Source organism: Protopterus annectens, chromosome 10.part0, assembly GCF_019279795.1.
Source record: "Protopterus annectens isolate FY-2018-M chromosome 10.part0, PAN1.0, whole genome shotgun sequence".
Taxonomy (NCBI): domain Eukaryota; kingdom Metazoa; phylum Chordata; order Ceratodontiformes; family Protopteridae; genus Protopterus; species Protopterus annectens.
Genome location: NC_056744.1, coordinates 1,015,975,598 through 1,015,992,677, shown reverse-complemented (window position 1 = coordinate 1,015,992,677; position 17,080 = coordinate 1,015,975,598). Strand labels below are relative to the sequence as shown.

The window sequence follows — 17,080 nt, the reverse complement described above, 5'->3', positions numbered from 1 at the left end:
CAACACTGGTATCCTTTGCTGAGGAGCATGTCTCAGGGGAGAATGTGGCCAATACCCTGATGCCTTTGATGTTAACTCAGAACAACTACAACATCATGCACCCAAACCTAAAAACCTTGCAACTGACTGCCTGGAACATCACATAACAGCTACTAACCCAGACTTATCCCAAAGGGTTAAAGACATTATCCTTGAAGCCCGCAGACCTTCAACAAGAAGGAACTATGCAGGCAAATGGAAAAGGTTTGTCATTTGGAGTACTGAAAGAGGAAAAGATGTCTCGAACATAGATATTGCTAACATCCTGGAGTACTTGGCAGAGCTTTTACATACGGGCCTGTCCTATTCCTCCATCAAGATACATGCATCAGCTATTTCCGCAGAATACTGCTTGATCCACCTGTCTTTCAAGATCCTCTACTCAGGCAATTCCTCAGAGGATCAAGAATGTAAAACCTCCTAGGAAACCACCATTACCAGCATGGGACTTGAACTTTGTGGGGGTAAAGTTGGCACTGAATCTGTCGGCCAGTATGTTGGCAGTATCTGTTGGCTCAGAATCGCAACTAGCCATACCAAACAGAACCAAGTTAGCACCTGGGACTCAACACCTTCCTGTGTTATAGGGAGAACTGGTTGTTAGCCATAAGATGTGTACTTTATCTACCACTGGAATTGGGGTCATCACTTACCAGACCCGTATGATTTATTACCAAAGGAGCGACGTCAGACAAGTAAGAAGGCAAGCCGATAATTTGGATCAGTCTAAAGATTTTTTCTCTATCTCAAATATCAGATGCATTCAAATGTCGATGTGGTGCTGTAGAAATGTTTCAGGAGGCAGCTACCATTTCATTATTGGAGGATACGTATGACTCAGAATTCAAGCTTTCTGTGAGGACATGAAGACCTGGTTTATCTGTACAACCTTAAACAAAGACCGGTTTCATTTTTGGGATTTTTTTTTGTTTGTTTTTTTTTTATGTTTTTTTTTTTTTAAACCCTTCTCCCAGAATATCTTAAGAAGTAAGAAAAGTGCAAAACTATGCATTTGGTGAAACAGTCTTTTATCTTTTTTCACCCATCATTTAGAGGTACAGGAAAAATTGCCCTGTCAGATACTGGTTCTATGAGAAAGCATCCTGGGTGAACCAGTACATACTGAAAAGGGCATTTGGAAAGAGGAACAGCCTATGAATTGAGGAAGTGGCTGGGGCAGGCAGCAGGAGGGAACTATATGCCTGGTAGTTAATGGACGGATATTACTCACTACAAAGTCTACAGTCCCCCTCACTTCCTGGACAAGAGGCTTTCTTCTACCAGAACTGGTTTAGCCTAACTCAGGACCTTTTGAGTAAGACATTTACAATTACATATTATTGGATAGAATTAAAGGAATTTCTTGTCTTCATAAATGCATGTCCTCTTCTATACAACCAGATTTGAAGTAGCCCTCTCCATTTTGGAAGAGCTGATAACTTATTGGCTGTAAAGGGCCCCTGTGTGTGAGCGGGACAGTTTTTATTTCAGACTATTCTTTGTACTAAAGAAGGATGGATTCTAGACCCATCCATGCTAAACAAATTACTTTTGATGAAGAAACTTATAATGGTTATGTTGCAGGATGTGCTTGCATTACTATGCAGGACATGAAGGATGCACATTCCCATCCAGAAGGACCACAGATAGTTCTTCAGATTTCTGGAGGAGACTAATCACTACCATTTTGTGCTTGTGCTGTTTGGTCTGTCCATTACACCCAGAATCTTCACCAAATGCTTTGTTTGCCCACCTAGGGACAAAGTGGATTCACATATGACCATCTGTATTGTCACTTGATGCAGGACACCTCAGAGGAGGTACTCAAGATGTTCCCAAATTTTACCTTCCTGTACTTAACTAACCTGGGGTCTCAGTTTACAGAAATCAAGCTCGAGTCTAGCCTCAATCAAGTCCTTTGGTGCAGTTTTGGATACTAGAGCAGGCATAGCATCCTCCTTACCTACATTTTATCACGTCCCAATGTGATAAGGGTGCAGTTCCCTGATTTTTACTTCTCAAACTCAACCCAATACAACAAAAATAAGCATTGTTTGCTCCTGTGTTGGAGGGGTCTGACCTTCTACAGCTGTCTTACTTTGTATATACTGACTCCATGGTCACACAACTGTAGCAAAAACGAAATAGCCAGAGAAATAAAAAACACACTGACAGTGATATAAATGGGATCCTCACCCATTTACACCTCATGTAAGGAAACTGTTTGACAGTCAGGGTCTTCTTTAAAGCGCTTGTTTATATATTAGGCTCAGTCCAAATGATATCCCTAGTAAGGTTCTACAGGAAATTAATCCAGTGATATCTCAAAATATCTTTAGGAGCAACATAACCAGCCTTTGGAGCAGTAAATTCCACTGATCCCAGCTGTCACAAAAGAATTTCAGTGGTGAGTGCAGCAATTCAAGGTTGATCATGGCATTATATTTTAGTCCTAGAGTCAGTTTGGTGCTTGAAAAAAGATGTGCCACACATTTTGCTTGGGGATCCAGAGTAGACCTAACGGTGCAATTGAAGTCCAAAAAGTTCATGTCTAAGCATATAAATATGAAGGGAGATGATGGCTGGAATATTCTCACTACTTATTTTCAGTCAGTGATAAGTAATGCCACAATATAATTGGTGCAAGTCAGTACCCACTGTTACCCATTCTTCAACTTAGTCATGACAGCATGGAAACTGGCTTGAAAAACAAGGTCTTTATGTTCAAGTGGTGTGCATACCCAGTGAACTGAATATGGTGGCTTACCACCTGAACAGTTTCTTGAGCAGCTGGAACAAATGCCAGCTGGGCAGAAGGGTTTTTCAGACTGTAGTGCAAAAGTGAAGATTGCCCAAAGATGGACCTGTTCACATCTCAGAACAACCTTAATGTAAAGCTGTGTTTCAGGTTCCCATGCACAGAACTTGGACAATTAATTTTTTCTCCTTCAGCTGGAACCGGGGTTTTTTTATAGCTTCCATCCCATTTTTCACTCCAAAGTGCTTCTACAAGTAAGTTGGGGAAAGAGACCATGCTTATCTTAGCAAGCTTCCCTCTGGTTAAGCCAACCACGATTCTCCAGTTTAATGCATATGAGTGTGGAGCACCCCTGTTATTTTCTGTCTCACTGTACCCTATTGGCTCTGTAGTCCCTAATTGCATCCATGCTTCAAGTGCTTCAGATTCTGTACATGGGTGATTTCAGCCTTATTCCCCCCTGGAGAGCATTTCTCTGAAAATGTGATTATTTTACAAAACTGTAAGAAACCTAATAGCAGAAAGTTTTTGTATGAGTATATGGAAGAGTTTCTGCATCTAGGCATCTGATATCAGCATCTGCACCCATGCATTCTGAGGTACTTAGTGAAACTGTTTAACAAATGGTGACCCTAAGCCTCTAAGGTTCATATGCCAACCATCTTAGCTTGTCTAACTGTGGAACTCCTATCAAGTGCTTCTTGGGATGATGTGCGCAGACATCTAAGATATTATACAAACAAAAAAATATTTTGCACAGCCAGCCAGAAAAGCAAAACACATACTAATAACAGAGTTTGTTTAGACATCTGGCCAACCATATCACCTTTTGCTATGACTATCCTGGTAAAGTGCTGGCCATCCAGTTAATGCAGTCAGTGTAACTGCCACTGTTTTAGAAGCATCTCACCTCACAGTATCTCTGAGGTAGCAACTTGGGCAACCATTTACACTGTTTTGAAATTTTGCCTGCTTAACACTCTACTCAGTTGCATACCGCCTACTTCGAGGCGATCTATGCCTGACATACAAAGCTATGTCAAATCCAGAATTAATGGACATGCTCCACCTCAGTAAATCTAAATCCCTTAGAGCCACACGCTCGAGGGACTTGAACCTCAGCACAGAAATAAATAGAACTTGCTGGAGGGACAGGTTCATAACCCAGAGGCTCCCTTCGCTCTGGAATAGAATTCCAGTTCATGTGAGGCAGAGCACCTCACTGAATCTCTTCAAGAAGAATCTCGATAAGTGGATGGGGGATCATAGGTTTGTCCCAGGGATTACTCCCGTGTCACTATTAGACAGAGGCACAGTAAACTAAACCTTAAAAAGGGCACAGTATACTCGAATCAAGGGGTGGCGTAAGCCATACAGAATCGGGCTAGGCTTATAATTGCCCCAGGGCAGATAGCCTAGTATGAACCTATGAACCTATGAACAAGCAAGGCTGATTTTGACAGTTTAATTCTCTGGAGTGTTTATGTATGCATGTTCAGTTATTTTGTATACCAAGGTACTGTACTGATTACAGTTAACCAATTACAGGCCCAGCCCAGGTACAGATATAATAGTTGATATACAATTAAAAATCCCAAGGGAAATAGAAAAAAATGTGACATTCTTGTAAATAACACTTGCAGCAGGAACGGTATTTTTGTAATTTTTCCACATTCCTAGTCAAGGATCAGGTTTCTGTCTGGGTAGCTGTTTTAGTGCTCCTTCCTATTTGTAAAGAATTGTGCTGCAGCAGTGATCCATGTGGTCAATGTTGTACAGTTGTGTGACAGTACTCACATAACCATAGATGTTGAAATATGAGGTTCATTGCTGCAGTAGAGGGACTCCCTCCCATGTTATCTCTTTTGGTCATTTTTGTGATCTCCCTTACCATGTCTACAGGCTGAATAGAGAAGTGATATCCTCTGTCTGGGACTGAAGTACCTTTCATAGGATAAGGTCCCTGACCAAGCGAATCCTTTTCTACCCTACAGGACTTCCTTCATAAGCACCTGGTAAGATTTGGTCAACTCCATTTGCAGTCTGACATTTGTGTTGACGTCTTTAATGCAGTGAAGAGACCAGCTTTGCTATGTAGATGCCTGACTGTGGTGGTCAGGCTGGGAGGACTGGTTTCAACTCGTGGCTGATCCTAGTATATAAGGATTTATATTCCAGCACTGCACCACTTTAAACATCTACTGATGTGGTGAGTACTCTCAGACAACTGTTCTTTTAATTGGTAAAGACTGACTGCTTGGATAGCCACTGAGTGATCCTGCAGGGGGGAGGCATGCACTTCTGGAAGGTTTGAATCTTTGACAGGTCCATTAGTACAGATGTTTGGATCTACAAGCAAGATTGAAGCGGAGTTGATTATCTGCTGCTTCACTGAGTGCCTCTTAGAAATGTATTTTTGTACAGTGTATGTATTTTGTCTAAATGTTTATTGTCCACAACCATAAATTCATCAAAATTACAGTATTTCTGCCATCACAGAGTTTGCTGATGTTTGCTAGTTTTCCAGAGTATTTTCCAGTAAACTCCTCTGTTTTTATTCCTCCATCCCCAAGACGAGAGGCATGCAGTTACTGCAGGGACTGGGAATTTGTCTGTTATTGTGTTCTTGTACTGTTAGTTTGTACACATAGGGATGTCCATTAGCACTACACTTGGCAAGCCATTTAACAGTCTAAGCAGATTAGTATGTTTGGAACAGTTATATTGTTGTGTAGTACAGTATGATTAATGTTAATGTAATATGGTTTTATAGAGTATTCATTAAGATTAACACTTAACTTTTGAAGCAACCTATTTTATTTCACTTTTTTTTTTTTTTTATTAGTCATCCCTGTTGGGCAACATGGATCATTTGGGTTTACTGGGACCCAACAGGTGCTTTGTTGAATTTGGTGCTGGACGAGGAAAGCTGTCACACTGGATTGACATAGCATTACAAGAAGCCAGTAATGTCCATTTCCTGCTTGTGGAGAGAGCTACCACACGTTTCAAGGTAAGCATTGTAGTATGCATTTGTAAGTAACTATTTAATTACAGCATACACGGTTTTGAAAAGGAGTTTAGTAGTATTTGCTAATCAGTAGAATAAGCATCTTGTCTAAAATCAGTTTAATAAATCCTTCTTATTAAAGCTGCCTTCTCATGTTTTTACATAGCAGATCTAATCTGAAGCTAACAAAATATATTTCTGGGAGCTTGGTAGAGCCTCTTTTTTCAATGAAATATTGAAACATTATGGAGATTTGAAGTGTGCGTGAGCATGATTGGTACAAAAAGATGTGTGAGGGAACAAAGTAGCTATCAAAGTTGAGTGCTTTCAGGATAATATACTCCTTTCTGAACACCTTTCATAACTGTATAGTGCAAAATGTACCAGCTATAATGTGTTATGCTGAATATACATATTAGGAGTGGTATACTTGTTCAATGAATGACTAGCAATTTGGTAATGCATTCGTTTGAAATTTACACAGTGATGCTTTGAGGAAGAATTTTCTTTTGTTGAGGTGCAGAAACCTCAGAGCTAGATGCAGGGGGCAAAACTCCTTCCATGGTGTGGAGGTGCTTGCTTCATACAGGAAACAAATTTATGTCTATCTCTTTCATTTCAGTGGAATTCAGTGAAATGGTCAGTGAAGGGATATCCTAAACCATGCGCTCAGTAGTCCAGAAATGGTCTCCATTGAAATACAGGAATCTGTTTCCTAGGGATTTAGTTACGTTGGTCTCCTACTACCAGAATGTTTAAGTCTTCAGTAACTGTTTTTAAATCCCTGCCCACTTCTTTTGTGAACCACTATGTATTTAATATTTCTACTTTTTTATTTATGCTATGGAGTATTCATATTGTGTTCATTTTTCATAAAGATTATTCAAACTTTTCTGTTGTAATAGTCTAATTGCAGTATGTCGTAAGATTTGTAAAGGTAAAATAGATCAACAGTCACTGCTTCAATGCAACAAGTGTGTTTTTTGTATCTTAGCTGTATCTGTGCGTTACTGACTGCTGAACATATTAGCAAAAGCTACAGTGCTGACATTTATGTATCCACGTTAATTCCCAAATCTGAAGCCAATGTGCCTGAATGTCTGCATTATATTCTGTTCATATTCTACCTGTTATTACATATAATTTGTTTTCATTTAATGTAACACATAGTTTAATTCCAGAACTGACATTTTTGCTATGTAGGTCATAACAAAACTATTTTTTTTGGAATTCAGAGTATCCCCTAAAGCCATGACATGTCAAAGCTGCATTAATCCTTAACATTTTATTTACTTATTGCCCCTAATATTAGTACCTTACTATATACATGTTTTGTTTTTCATAAATGCTGTTAGTTTATTCCAAGAGAAATCTAAATACTTAAGAATAGCTTCACAGATTTGAAGCCTCAAACACAAATTAGTAATCTAATATTTTCAGGTGGTGCTTATGGTACAGCTTTAATATCTGTTATCGAGCCATTACTGTAAGTGTCTTCCAGCTGCTTTTGGAATTTTGCCAAGTCATTGCCAATGCATACACAGAGTACTGTTTTTTAGTTGACGTCATAAAATTGCTTCCAAAGTGTTTACCAGTGGCTGCATGACACTCATCGTGCGAATCACTTGGGTACATACATGGCTGTCCAGAAATACACATTGTCCCCTGGAAGTACAAGTGTGGCGCACAAAAGCGTAGTCCATTCTCTGCTACAGTTTGTGTTTCCACTTTCTGTATGTGCCATGGTGCATGGTTCATTGCCTTTTCTCCTTTATGTATCCTGTCAGGTTTCAGTACGTCTTATCTTTGTGCATCAGGCAGCTCTGGCAGTGTTATGTGGAGTAATATAGAGCCAGATGATATGCATTGGATTCCTGGTGTGTTAGTAGTGTGCATATTGGGTGTGTTATGCTCCCATTTAGTAGCTGGCTTCTGCATATTTTTAAAGAGATGTCTGTAACTAATTTATCCATTTCCAGTGCCTGGTTCTCTTTTTTGTGTATCAAGGGAACTGGAATGTATCCCTTTACTCATTAGGTGCAAGGCAAAGAACCAGCTTTGGATGGGCAGCAGTTTGTTTCACTTTACTTGTACTTATGACCATAATAAAATGTAAGCAATATTTCTTAATTTGGTCTCTGAAATCTACAAGAGCCACCCCCGCCGAATTGTTTGGATGCCTGTAGTATACAGTTTGGAGAGTGGTGATACATCAAGATGAATAGATGAAGTACACAGCTCATAATAAATGTGGGTGGTGCACACCTAATCAGACGAGAATTCATTCTGGCATCATTTTAATATAATTAAAATATCTAAAGACCATACCAGGTCTTGCAGCCATTGAAGTTGTACTTAACACTCTCACAGTGATCTGAGCAACTGCTGTGAAATAGCTGTAAGACGTGCCCATTTTGCTTTGCAGGGCTTATCAAATCGAGGGGTTGGATTTCTAGCACAGTGTTATATTCTAAGATGTGCTGTGGTACACCAGGTATGATTATTTTAATAGAAGTGTTTATCTGCAGTACATGACTGTGGCTGGAATACTGGGCATAACTGAAGAGATCTGCTGCCATTGGTCCATAGTTCTTAAGTTAAGATTACCTGTGTGTGAGTTAAAAACCATCTAGGGGCACAGACTCTGTGATATTGAACTCAGATTTATAATCTCTGTCTCCGTCATCTGCACACCTTTTAAAGCATGTAAAGTTATTTAAAGCATTTACACCAAGTTAAAACTTGTTCTATGATATAGTAATATAGGAACCGAGTGATACTGATGTTCAGCATGTTGATCACTGCTGCAGTAGCCTTAGCAATATAGGTTATATCCTGCCTAAGATATCAGACAGCCAACTTAAAAAAGCTTCAGGGCACCTTCCACATGCCCAAACTGAGCCAATAACAATACTTGTAGTCTGTCTTTCAGGATCAGTATCCTTTTGGTAAAATTTATGACACAACACAAAAAAATGCACCAAAAGTGCAGGAAATCAAAAGAACCAGTTACCAAATTGTTCTGCACTCCGCCAATCCAAAGGAACACGCACTAGTGAACACACCAGCAATGAGCAGCTAAATAGCATAAAAATAGGAAGAAAGTCCCCAAATAAAAATATATTTTTAAAACGGTTAATACAGTTGTGCACTTTTGTCTTAATAAAATTGTCTTAATAAAAAAAAAAAAAAACTTCATCTGAACTAAAGACATCCCCCAACACACACTTTTAAATAAACACTCCAATTATCTGTTATTTGTAACCAATTAAATTCTTAGTTATTGTGTACATCTAAAAAACATGATAAACTAACAAAAACCGTATAGCATAAAATGCTTTCAATATAAAAAATATGTAAAATATAAAAATAAAGTGTAATTAAATAAAACATAAAATAAATTATCAGCCCTCACACTCAATTCTGAATAAATTGAAATAGTTTAATTTAACCCAGCAGGTACATTGGCATTCACTCTTAACTGTCACATCAGCTTTCTGTATTCTAAGGTGTTCTGACATCCACCTCAAAGTCTCTATTAACTACTTCACCAATAACAAACTTCAATTTAATAATTCCCCACATAAAGCAGTATGCTTATAAAGTGCATTTTTAATATTCCTGTTTTTATATATCCTGGCAATAATCATAAATTCTTTTACACAGTGACCTCTTGGTTTTACCTATATAAAAAATGTTTACATGCTGAACATAATGCCATGTGTACTAAACTTTTTGGTGGCGATTACCATCTTTAAAAAATATCACATGTTGGCCATAACAATATGATAATACCACTTTAGAATCTGTAAAAAATATGCTATGTTAGGAAAGAAGGTTTAGTTTTCCTTCACAATATGGTCCCATGAATGATGGTGGTGTTAGTATTATGAATAGCTTATAATGTTTAGTAAAAGTATGGACAGATTTTAATCCCAAGAAGTTTGCACCCCCCCCCCCCATTGTGGTTTATAAGATGGCTAGTAACGTAAAAAAAAAAAAAAGTGCAAGGGGAAAGGTGGTACAAAAGAAAGACATAGTAAGAGTACCTGAAAGTGTGGTTACTACCATCACTGTACTTGTATCTTTACACATTCTGAAGTGGTACTACCATATTCTCATGGCCAGACTGTGATATTTTTAAAGATGGTAATTGCCAGGTTTTTCTTTTCTCAATACTTTTATGAAAGTTCCCGTCTTTCAAGATGTTAATTCTTTAAGACCTTATTTCTAGTACTTCTACCTCAAGAGTTTCTGGTTTGTCTAGATTAGAAGGATCCTTATCTTCATATTCCTATACAGCCTGTTTTCAGGAAATTTTACAGTTCTCTGCTTTACCATTTGGTCTTTCTGCAGCCCCAAGAGTATTTACCGACTGTATAGCCCCTGTCATAGCCTTTTGCAAACTCCATCGCATTCAGATTTATCCTTATTTGGACAATCTTGTTCAAGCTCCATTCCCAACAGGCTGTACTGCAGGACTCTGAGCTCATAATGTTTCTGTTTCACAGTATAGGCTTTTTATTTATTTATTATTTATTTTACATTTGTTGACCGGGTTAGTCCGACTGAGCTGTGAGGCCCATTTTCAGCAGAGACCCGGGGAGAAAAGCTCCACAGTAGAATACAATTTGCTTAAACAGAGAAAAATTAGCACAAATAAACAAATTTATATACAGTATATACATACAATCGTGAGTGTAGTTTTACATAATACTTTGTAAAGGAGGTTGAGTGATGAGTAGCTGTAATACCAAAGAAAGGACAACAATACATTGAAGCTAATTTGCACTGAGATAATAGAGAGTCTGTTATGACTTGAGCAAGTAGTAGATTGAGTTGAGGAGAAAAGTAAAGAAATGGCAGTATTTGAGGGGAGGGGAGGGGGTGATTTAAAAGTGAAGATAGGCTTAATTTTGATTAGTTTTGATATAGGCTTCACTCTATCAAAGTTTCTCCATTTGACAACTTTCTTTCATAGGTTCATAATTATATACTAGGCTTATGACCACCAGCACCTTTGTAAGCCTAGCCATGCAACCCAGTTGTGTCCCTATGTAAAATGGACAAATACTTAGAGGGGTATGTTAGGAGGTCGCTAAAGGTTTGATGGGGGTGGTATGTAAGTTAGACAGAGGCTAACAGTAAATATTCCCTATCGGAGACATGGAGGCCAGATCAGGGTGAAAGTACAGTTGTGTAAAATCTTAGCATAACAATAGATGTCCTTCCCTTTGGTGTTGCAGTATTTTTTACTAATGAAAACTAAAGGGATTCCCTGCCAAGGGTAGCCCTATGTCCAGCCAGTATACCAAAGCCTTAGGTTTTTTGGAAGGATGTCGTATGTTACATATATGCTCCCCATTCTCTGAGGACAGTAAAGGTGATATACGGATGTACCTACCTCAGAACTGAAAAGCCCCAGGAGGAACAGCAGTCCATGGAGAAAAAGGAGGAACATACGCATCCAAAAAAAAAAAAAGGAATAGGAAAAAGGTAGAGGAGGGAGGTGAAGGGAAGGGCATCTACTGTTACAGTAAGATTTTACATAGCTGTGATATGTCCTTCCATATCACTGTTGCAGTATTCTTTACTAAAGGTAGAGTCCAAAAGCTCAACAGGAAATTTGGAAGGAGGAAGGTCTAGCAGGTCCCTCAAGAAAACCATACAGGACAGCCCTGGCAAATCCAGCTCTAGCCCTGGAAACTGCATCCAGCTTGTAATGTTTAGTGAAAGTATGGACAGAAGTCTAAGTAGCACCCTCAAAGATGGAATTGGTATCTAATCCCTTGAAAAAAGCACCAGAGGAAGCCACAGCCCTGGTAGAATGAGGCTATACAGAAGTAGAAAGGCTTTTCCAGTGAAATGAGTAACAAAAGGAGATGGCCTTAGAAAGCCAGGAAGAAATGTTTTTCTTAGAAACAGCCAAACCCAGAGATCTATATTCTGTATATGTTACTATATTTACTATCTGTAACACTGTTTCTGCTTCTGTACTAATTGATGTTTATATTTTTTCTGTATCTCGTTGGAGCTTTTCTACCCAGGCCTCCACTGAAAATGGGCTCTTTTAGGCCCAGTGGACTTATCCCGGTAAACAAATGCAATAAATAAATAAAAAAAATAAATCTAGGATGAAAGGAAACATTTGCTCAGACTTGCAATTGGTCTTGGTCTTATTCAAATAATATCTGAGCTGCTTGTGTAAATCAAAGGTGTGTAGACCCCTCTCACCAGCAGACTGTGGATAAGGGAAAATGTGGGCAAATAATAGACTGATTAAGAGACAAGTCATTAATGGCCTTGGGTATATACGAAGGATTAGTACAAAGAGAAATCCTTTCCCTATGAAAAACTAATAAGAGAGGGACAGCCATAAGGGCCTTAATTTCAGACACCTTTCTAGCTGAAGTAAGGGCAAAAAAAAAGAACATTCTTCCAAGAACAATGTTGCAAGGAAGCTGAAGCTACAGGCTCAAAAGGAACCAGAGTCAAATTTTCAAAAACAAAATTAAGGTCCCAGGAAGAAGGAATAGGCTTCTGGGAGGCCTAATATGAAGGACACCTCTAAGAAATTGTTTGACCTAAAGCCTAGAAGCCAATGGGAGGAGTCAAAGGCAGACAAACAGAAATAGCTGAAAGGTGAGCTTTAACTGAAGAGTATACCAACCCAACATGGAACAATTCACACAAATAAGAGAACCAGTGGAACTTGCACAGAAAGTGGATCCTGGTTACGAGCAAGACTCCAAACAGAAAAATCAATTCCATTTGGACAAATAAGGTCTCTTGGTAGTGGATTTCCTAATCTCCTGCAGAACCCGAAGCATGTCCTTGGTAAAAAATGATGCCTAAAAAGGATCAAAATCCTATCACCCATAGTGTCAGTTAGAGTGAACAAGTGAGGATGGATGAAAGCCCCCTTGTCTTGTGTGAGTAGATCCACCCTGTGAGGTGACTTGTGGTGATTGCCCTTGCCTAGGTGCAAAAGAAGAGGGAGCCAAATATGTCTGGGGCAAAAGGGAGTCTGCAACAAGAGTTTGGGAGTCCTGTTCTATGAGAGGAAGGGGAGAGAAGACTGAGAAACATTCCCTTCTAAGAAAGCAAGAGCATCCACCTTCCATACCAGAGGACTTGGGACTCTGGTGCACAAGAGAGGAAGTTGTAAGTTCAGAGAGGAGGCAAAAAGATCTACTAGAGGAGTGCTACACTGGTGGACAATGTCCAGAAACACGTCTGCAAAGCATCCACTTGTGAGTCTGTGTTATGGACCTGCTCGGAGAGTCTGCTATTAGGTTCTGTTCTGAAGGAATATTAACAGCCTGAAGAGTCACCTAATAATGGATAGCCAAATCCGAAACCTGAAGAGCTAGTCTGCACAGGAGGTAACATCATGTCCCCCTTGTTTGTTGATGTACCACATCACTGTGGTATTGTCTGTAAAGATCTTGAGTGGCCCTGGAAGGAACAGAGTATGTAAGGCCTGAAAGCAAAAAGGAGAGCTCTCATCTCTTGATGTTGATATGGTCGGCCCTCTGATGAATGGATTAAAGGTCCTGAACCTTAAGAGGGAAGAAAGAAGCCCACCACTCCATGTCTGAGGCATCCAAAAAATTTTCCTGAGAGGGAACTGTGGGCTGAAAAAGTAGCCTTGTGTTAAGAAACCTCTGATTAATCCACCACTGAAGCTCTAGCTTGAGGCATGGAAGAAGAGGATCTAGAAAGGCCAAATGATATGAATGGTGAAGCCATACTAACTTTAGGAACTACCATAGAGTTCTCATATGGAGTCTGGCTAGAGGAAGCATAGGAATGGTGGATGCCATCTAACCTAGACCCCTTAGAAACTCCCTGGCTGTAACTAAGACCTGAGGGAGAAGATACTGAAAAAAAAATTAGAGTCAGAGCCTTAGGTGGCTGCAGGGATGCCAGCATAGGAATGGTCTGGAGCCTTCACCCAAGAAAAAATATGATCCTGATAAGGAGTCAGAAAGATTTCTGGAAATTTACTGTAAACTCTAGACTTTGCAAGAGGCAAATATCATAGTGGAGGTGCTGAAGCAGGGTCTCAGGAGAGGAAGCCTGAATGACAGATCATCCAGGTAAGGAAAGATTTGTATCCCCCTCATCCTACAAAAGGCAATCACAGGAGTGAGGTATTTTGTGAAGACCCTTGGGGCATTAGAGAGGCCAAAGGGCAAAACAAAAAACTGAAAATGCAAGGAAGAAACAAACATTTCTTGAAATGGGGATGAATAGGGATGTGAAGATAGATATCTTTGAGATCCAGTGAGACTAGGAAATCCTAAGGTAGATGAAGAAATAGGGTCTGAAGAGACAACTTTTAAAAGGAAGAAACCTTCAAGTGTTTGAGCCAAGAAAGATCCAGAATGGTCCTCCAGGTGTCTTCTTTCCTGGGAACCAAAACCATTCTGGAATAAAATCCCTTCCCATTTTGAGGAGTAGAAACTGCTTAGATGATGCCTTGAGGTAAAAGGCTCTAAAGTGCATCTGGAAAAATGGGCTGCTGTTCCTGAGGCAGTTGAGGAATGCCCAAAAAAGGAGAAAAGGCGGAGCCTCCTGACGAATGATGCATTGAACCCAAGAATCCTGAGTGATCCTTAACCAATTGTGCAGAGACAAGACAAGATGAAGAGATAAAGGAACCTGACTTAGGAGGGAGGTAAGAAAGTCAGTCAGAACCTGGCTTGTCTGGAAAAGGAGGCTTCTGAGTAGTAGAAGTCTGAGTAAACTTTGCAGGAGGAGCCCTTCTAGAACTTTTTTTTTACCTTTGGGAGGAGGGTGAGACTGTCCTACGTGCAAAGGAAGGCATGGAAAGTTAATTTCTCTGAAGTTTGGGAGCAGAGGAAACAAACATGTTTCAATTTCTGCAAGGCCTTAACCTTCTCCTGAAGGGACTTTAAATCTTTGGTTCTGTAGCTGCTGAGCTTTTTTTTGTCAAGAGAAGCATCCATCAAATTAGCCTTAATGTCATCAGCCAAAGGTTGGAGGTGAAGCCAAGAATAATGTCTTAACACAGAATTAAAGGCAGCAGCTCTAGGAGAGGCATCTGCTGCATCATAATTACATTTAATAGAATGTTGGGCCACTTGAGAAGAGAAGCCCAGTAAAGAGAGGGCCCGAAACCTTTCCCTCAGAATCAGGTTGGTTAGAAATAACCTGATAAGCTTGAGAGAAAACAGCAAAAACATACTTGGTCATATGAGTCTGGTAGTTAATAGCTCGAAAGGCCAGGCTGGCAGCAGTGTACACCTTTCCATGCAACCTTTCCACGGCCCTTCCATGATTATCCAAAGAATGTAATTTGGTGGAAGGCTTGTCAGAAGAAAGAGAAACGATAAAGAGGTCAACAGAAGGCCATTTCTAAAGGAACTTACAATCATCAGGCACCTTATCAGTTTCTTATAGGGGCTGGAGGAAGGGAATCATGAGGCTGAGAAGATGCTGAAAAATTGTCTGCAAAGCAGCAAGGACAGGAGAGACAGCAGAGTGCTTAGGAGGCGCTTTATTTGGAGGAGTTCATAATACCTGTTCTGGACATCAGAAAGCTGGATACAGTCTCATTTCAAAAATTCCATCATACAAGAGATGGCATCCCCAAAGGAAAGTTCTTTAAAGGGCGAATGTGGACTAATGCAGTCCCCCTCCTCAGAACCATAGTGCAATGGAGGAGGACTATGAAAGGAATAAGTCTAAAACTCTTCTCCAGAGTCCAGTTCCTTATCAGAAGATCTTGCTCCCTAGTCCACTTAACAAGAGTAGATAACCAATGGGTGGCAAGAACAGAAACTCCCTGGGAGGCTTCAAGGCCATGAGAGGCCTAAAGATCTTAAAGAGGTTTAGATCCTTTCCAGCACTCAACGTAGTGGGATTCTCCTCCTTAACAAGAATATGCAAAACACTCCTTGGTCCATCGGATATGATCAGTCACAGTTCCCCCCCGCAACATCTGCAGAGCCTCCAAGGACATGCGAGAAGCCAGATCCATGCCGACTTCCAAAATGGTCGCAGCAGAGCAATCTAACAGAGTACTCAGATGATCCTTTTGGCTTTCATCAGCCTCGAGAAGGTGGCAGTACAGCAGCCAAATCCAACCTAAATTGAGTAACTTTAAAAATGTTGGTTTTATTGTTTAATAAATGTTCTTCATTGGTTAGTTTGCATATAAATTAGAAATTTTGGTGTAACAAATTATTCTGATTAAGTCCACTAAGACAAAAACATAGACTAAAGTGCTATCATGCTATTTCCTTTTTTTTTGTGTGTGTGGCCCTGAGAAATGTAATATTTTTTTTTTGTTTGTTTTTATATACCACCATTTGCTTGGACTGATTTTTGTTATTAGTCTGGTTTGCTGCTCTACTGATTTCAAACACTAACAGTGACAAATTGTTGGATATGTTATTATATCCTACACTTAACAGCAATGATAACCATCTACTAAGACCATTATTGGACACTGTAGGCGAAATTTGAAAATCTGACAGTTTTGGTGGAAAAAAGCCAAAACAGTCTGGTATTGAAACAAGATTCTTTATGGTCTGAAGAAGATACTAGAACTGTCAACTGGCAACAATCTTACTCTCCCTTCCTCAGTACTTCCATGAGGTACCCCAAGGCTCCATACTTGGTCCTCTCTTATTTAGCTTCTTTAAAAACTTTTTCTCCACTCTCCACAATGCTCAGTAATCCAGTATGCTTATGATTATACAATAATATGCACTACGAATTCCAACTCTGTATCCAGCAAATCACCCAGAATGTCCTCACTCTACTGAATCTTGGATGCTTAACAATCATCTTGCCCTAAATCCAAAAACAACTAAACTAGTACTTTTTACCCCTAAGAAAACCACTCCCTTAGATAAAAAAAAAAAAAAAAACGTCTTCACTGTACAAGCCCAAGACAATACCACTATAGAAGTTGTCCCACACACTAAACTACTACAATAACATCAAGAAACGCACCAAAAGCTCTGTATGCTCTACAGACACCAACCCTTTCTTAGCCTTTCTACTAGACTAACCCTTTTTATTACCCTCTCTCCTTTATGGCACCCCTCTCTTCACTAATATCCAAAATTCTACAAAATCCAAACTTGATATGTATTAAAACAGAATAGCCAAATTTGCCACCAAGGCCAAATTCTCATCCCACCACTGTAACTCACTGAAACAATTTGGCTGTCTGGACCTCCCCCACCATCTCTCATTCACCCAACTAACTACAGCGCACAAAATAATCCACAGAT

At 39.7% G+C, this 17,080-nt stretch overlaps 1 protein-coding gene across 1 annotated transcript in view; it reads left to right on the top strand.

Moving 5' to 3' along the window:
* The window catches only part of TRMT13 (tRNA methyltransferase 13 homolog), a 780,528-nt gene that overhangs the window by 398,692 nt on the left and 364,756 nt on the right, over positions 1 to 17,080 (top strand). The window contains exon 7 of the mRNA XM_044085778.1: positions 5,643 to 5,810. Coding sequence (XP_043941713.1) covers positions 5,643 to 5,810 — 168 coding nt within the window. The remainder of the gene's footprint in view (positions 1 to 5,642; positions 5,811 to 17,080) is intronic.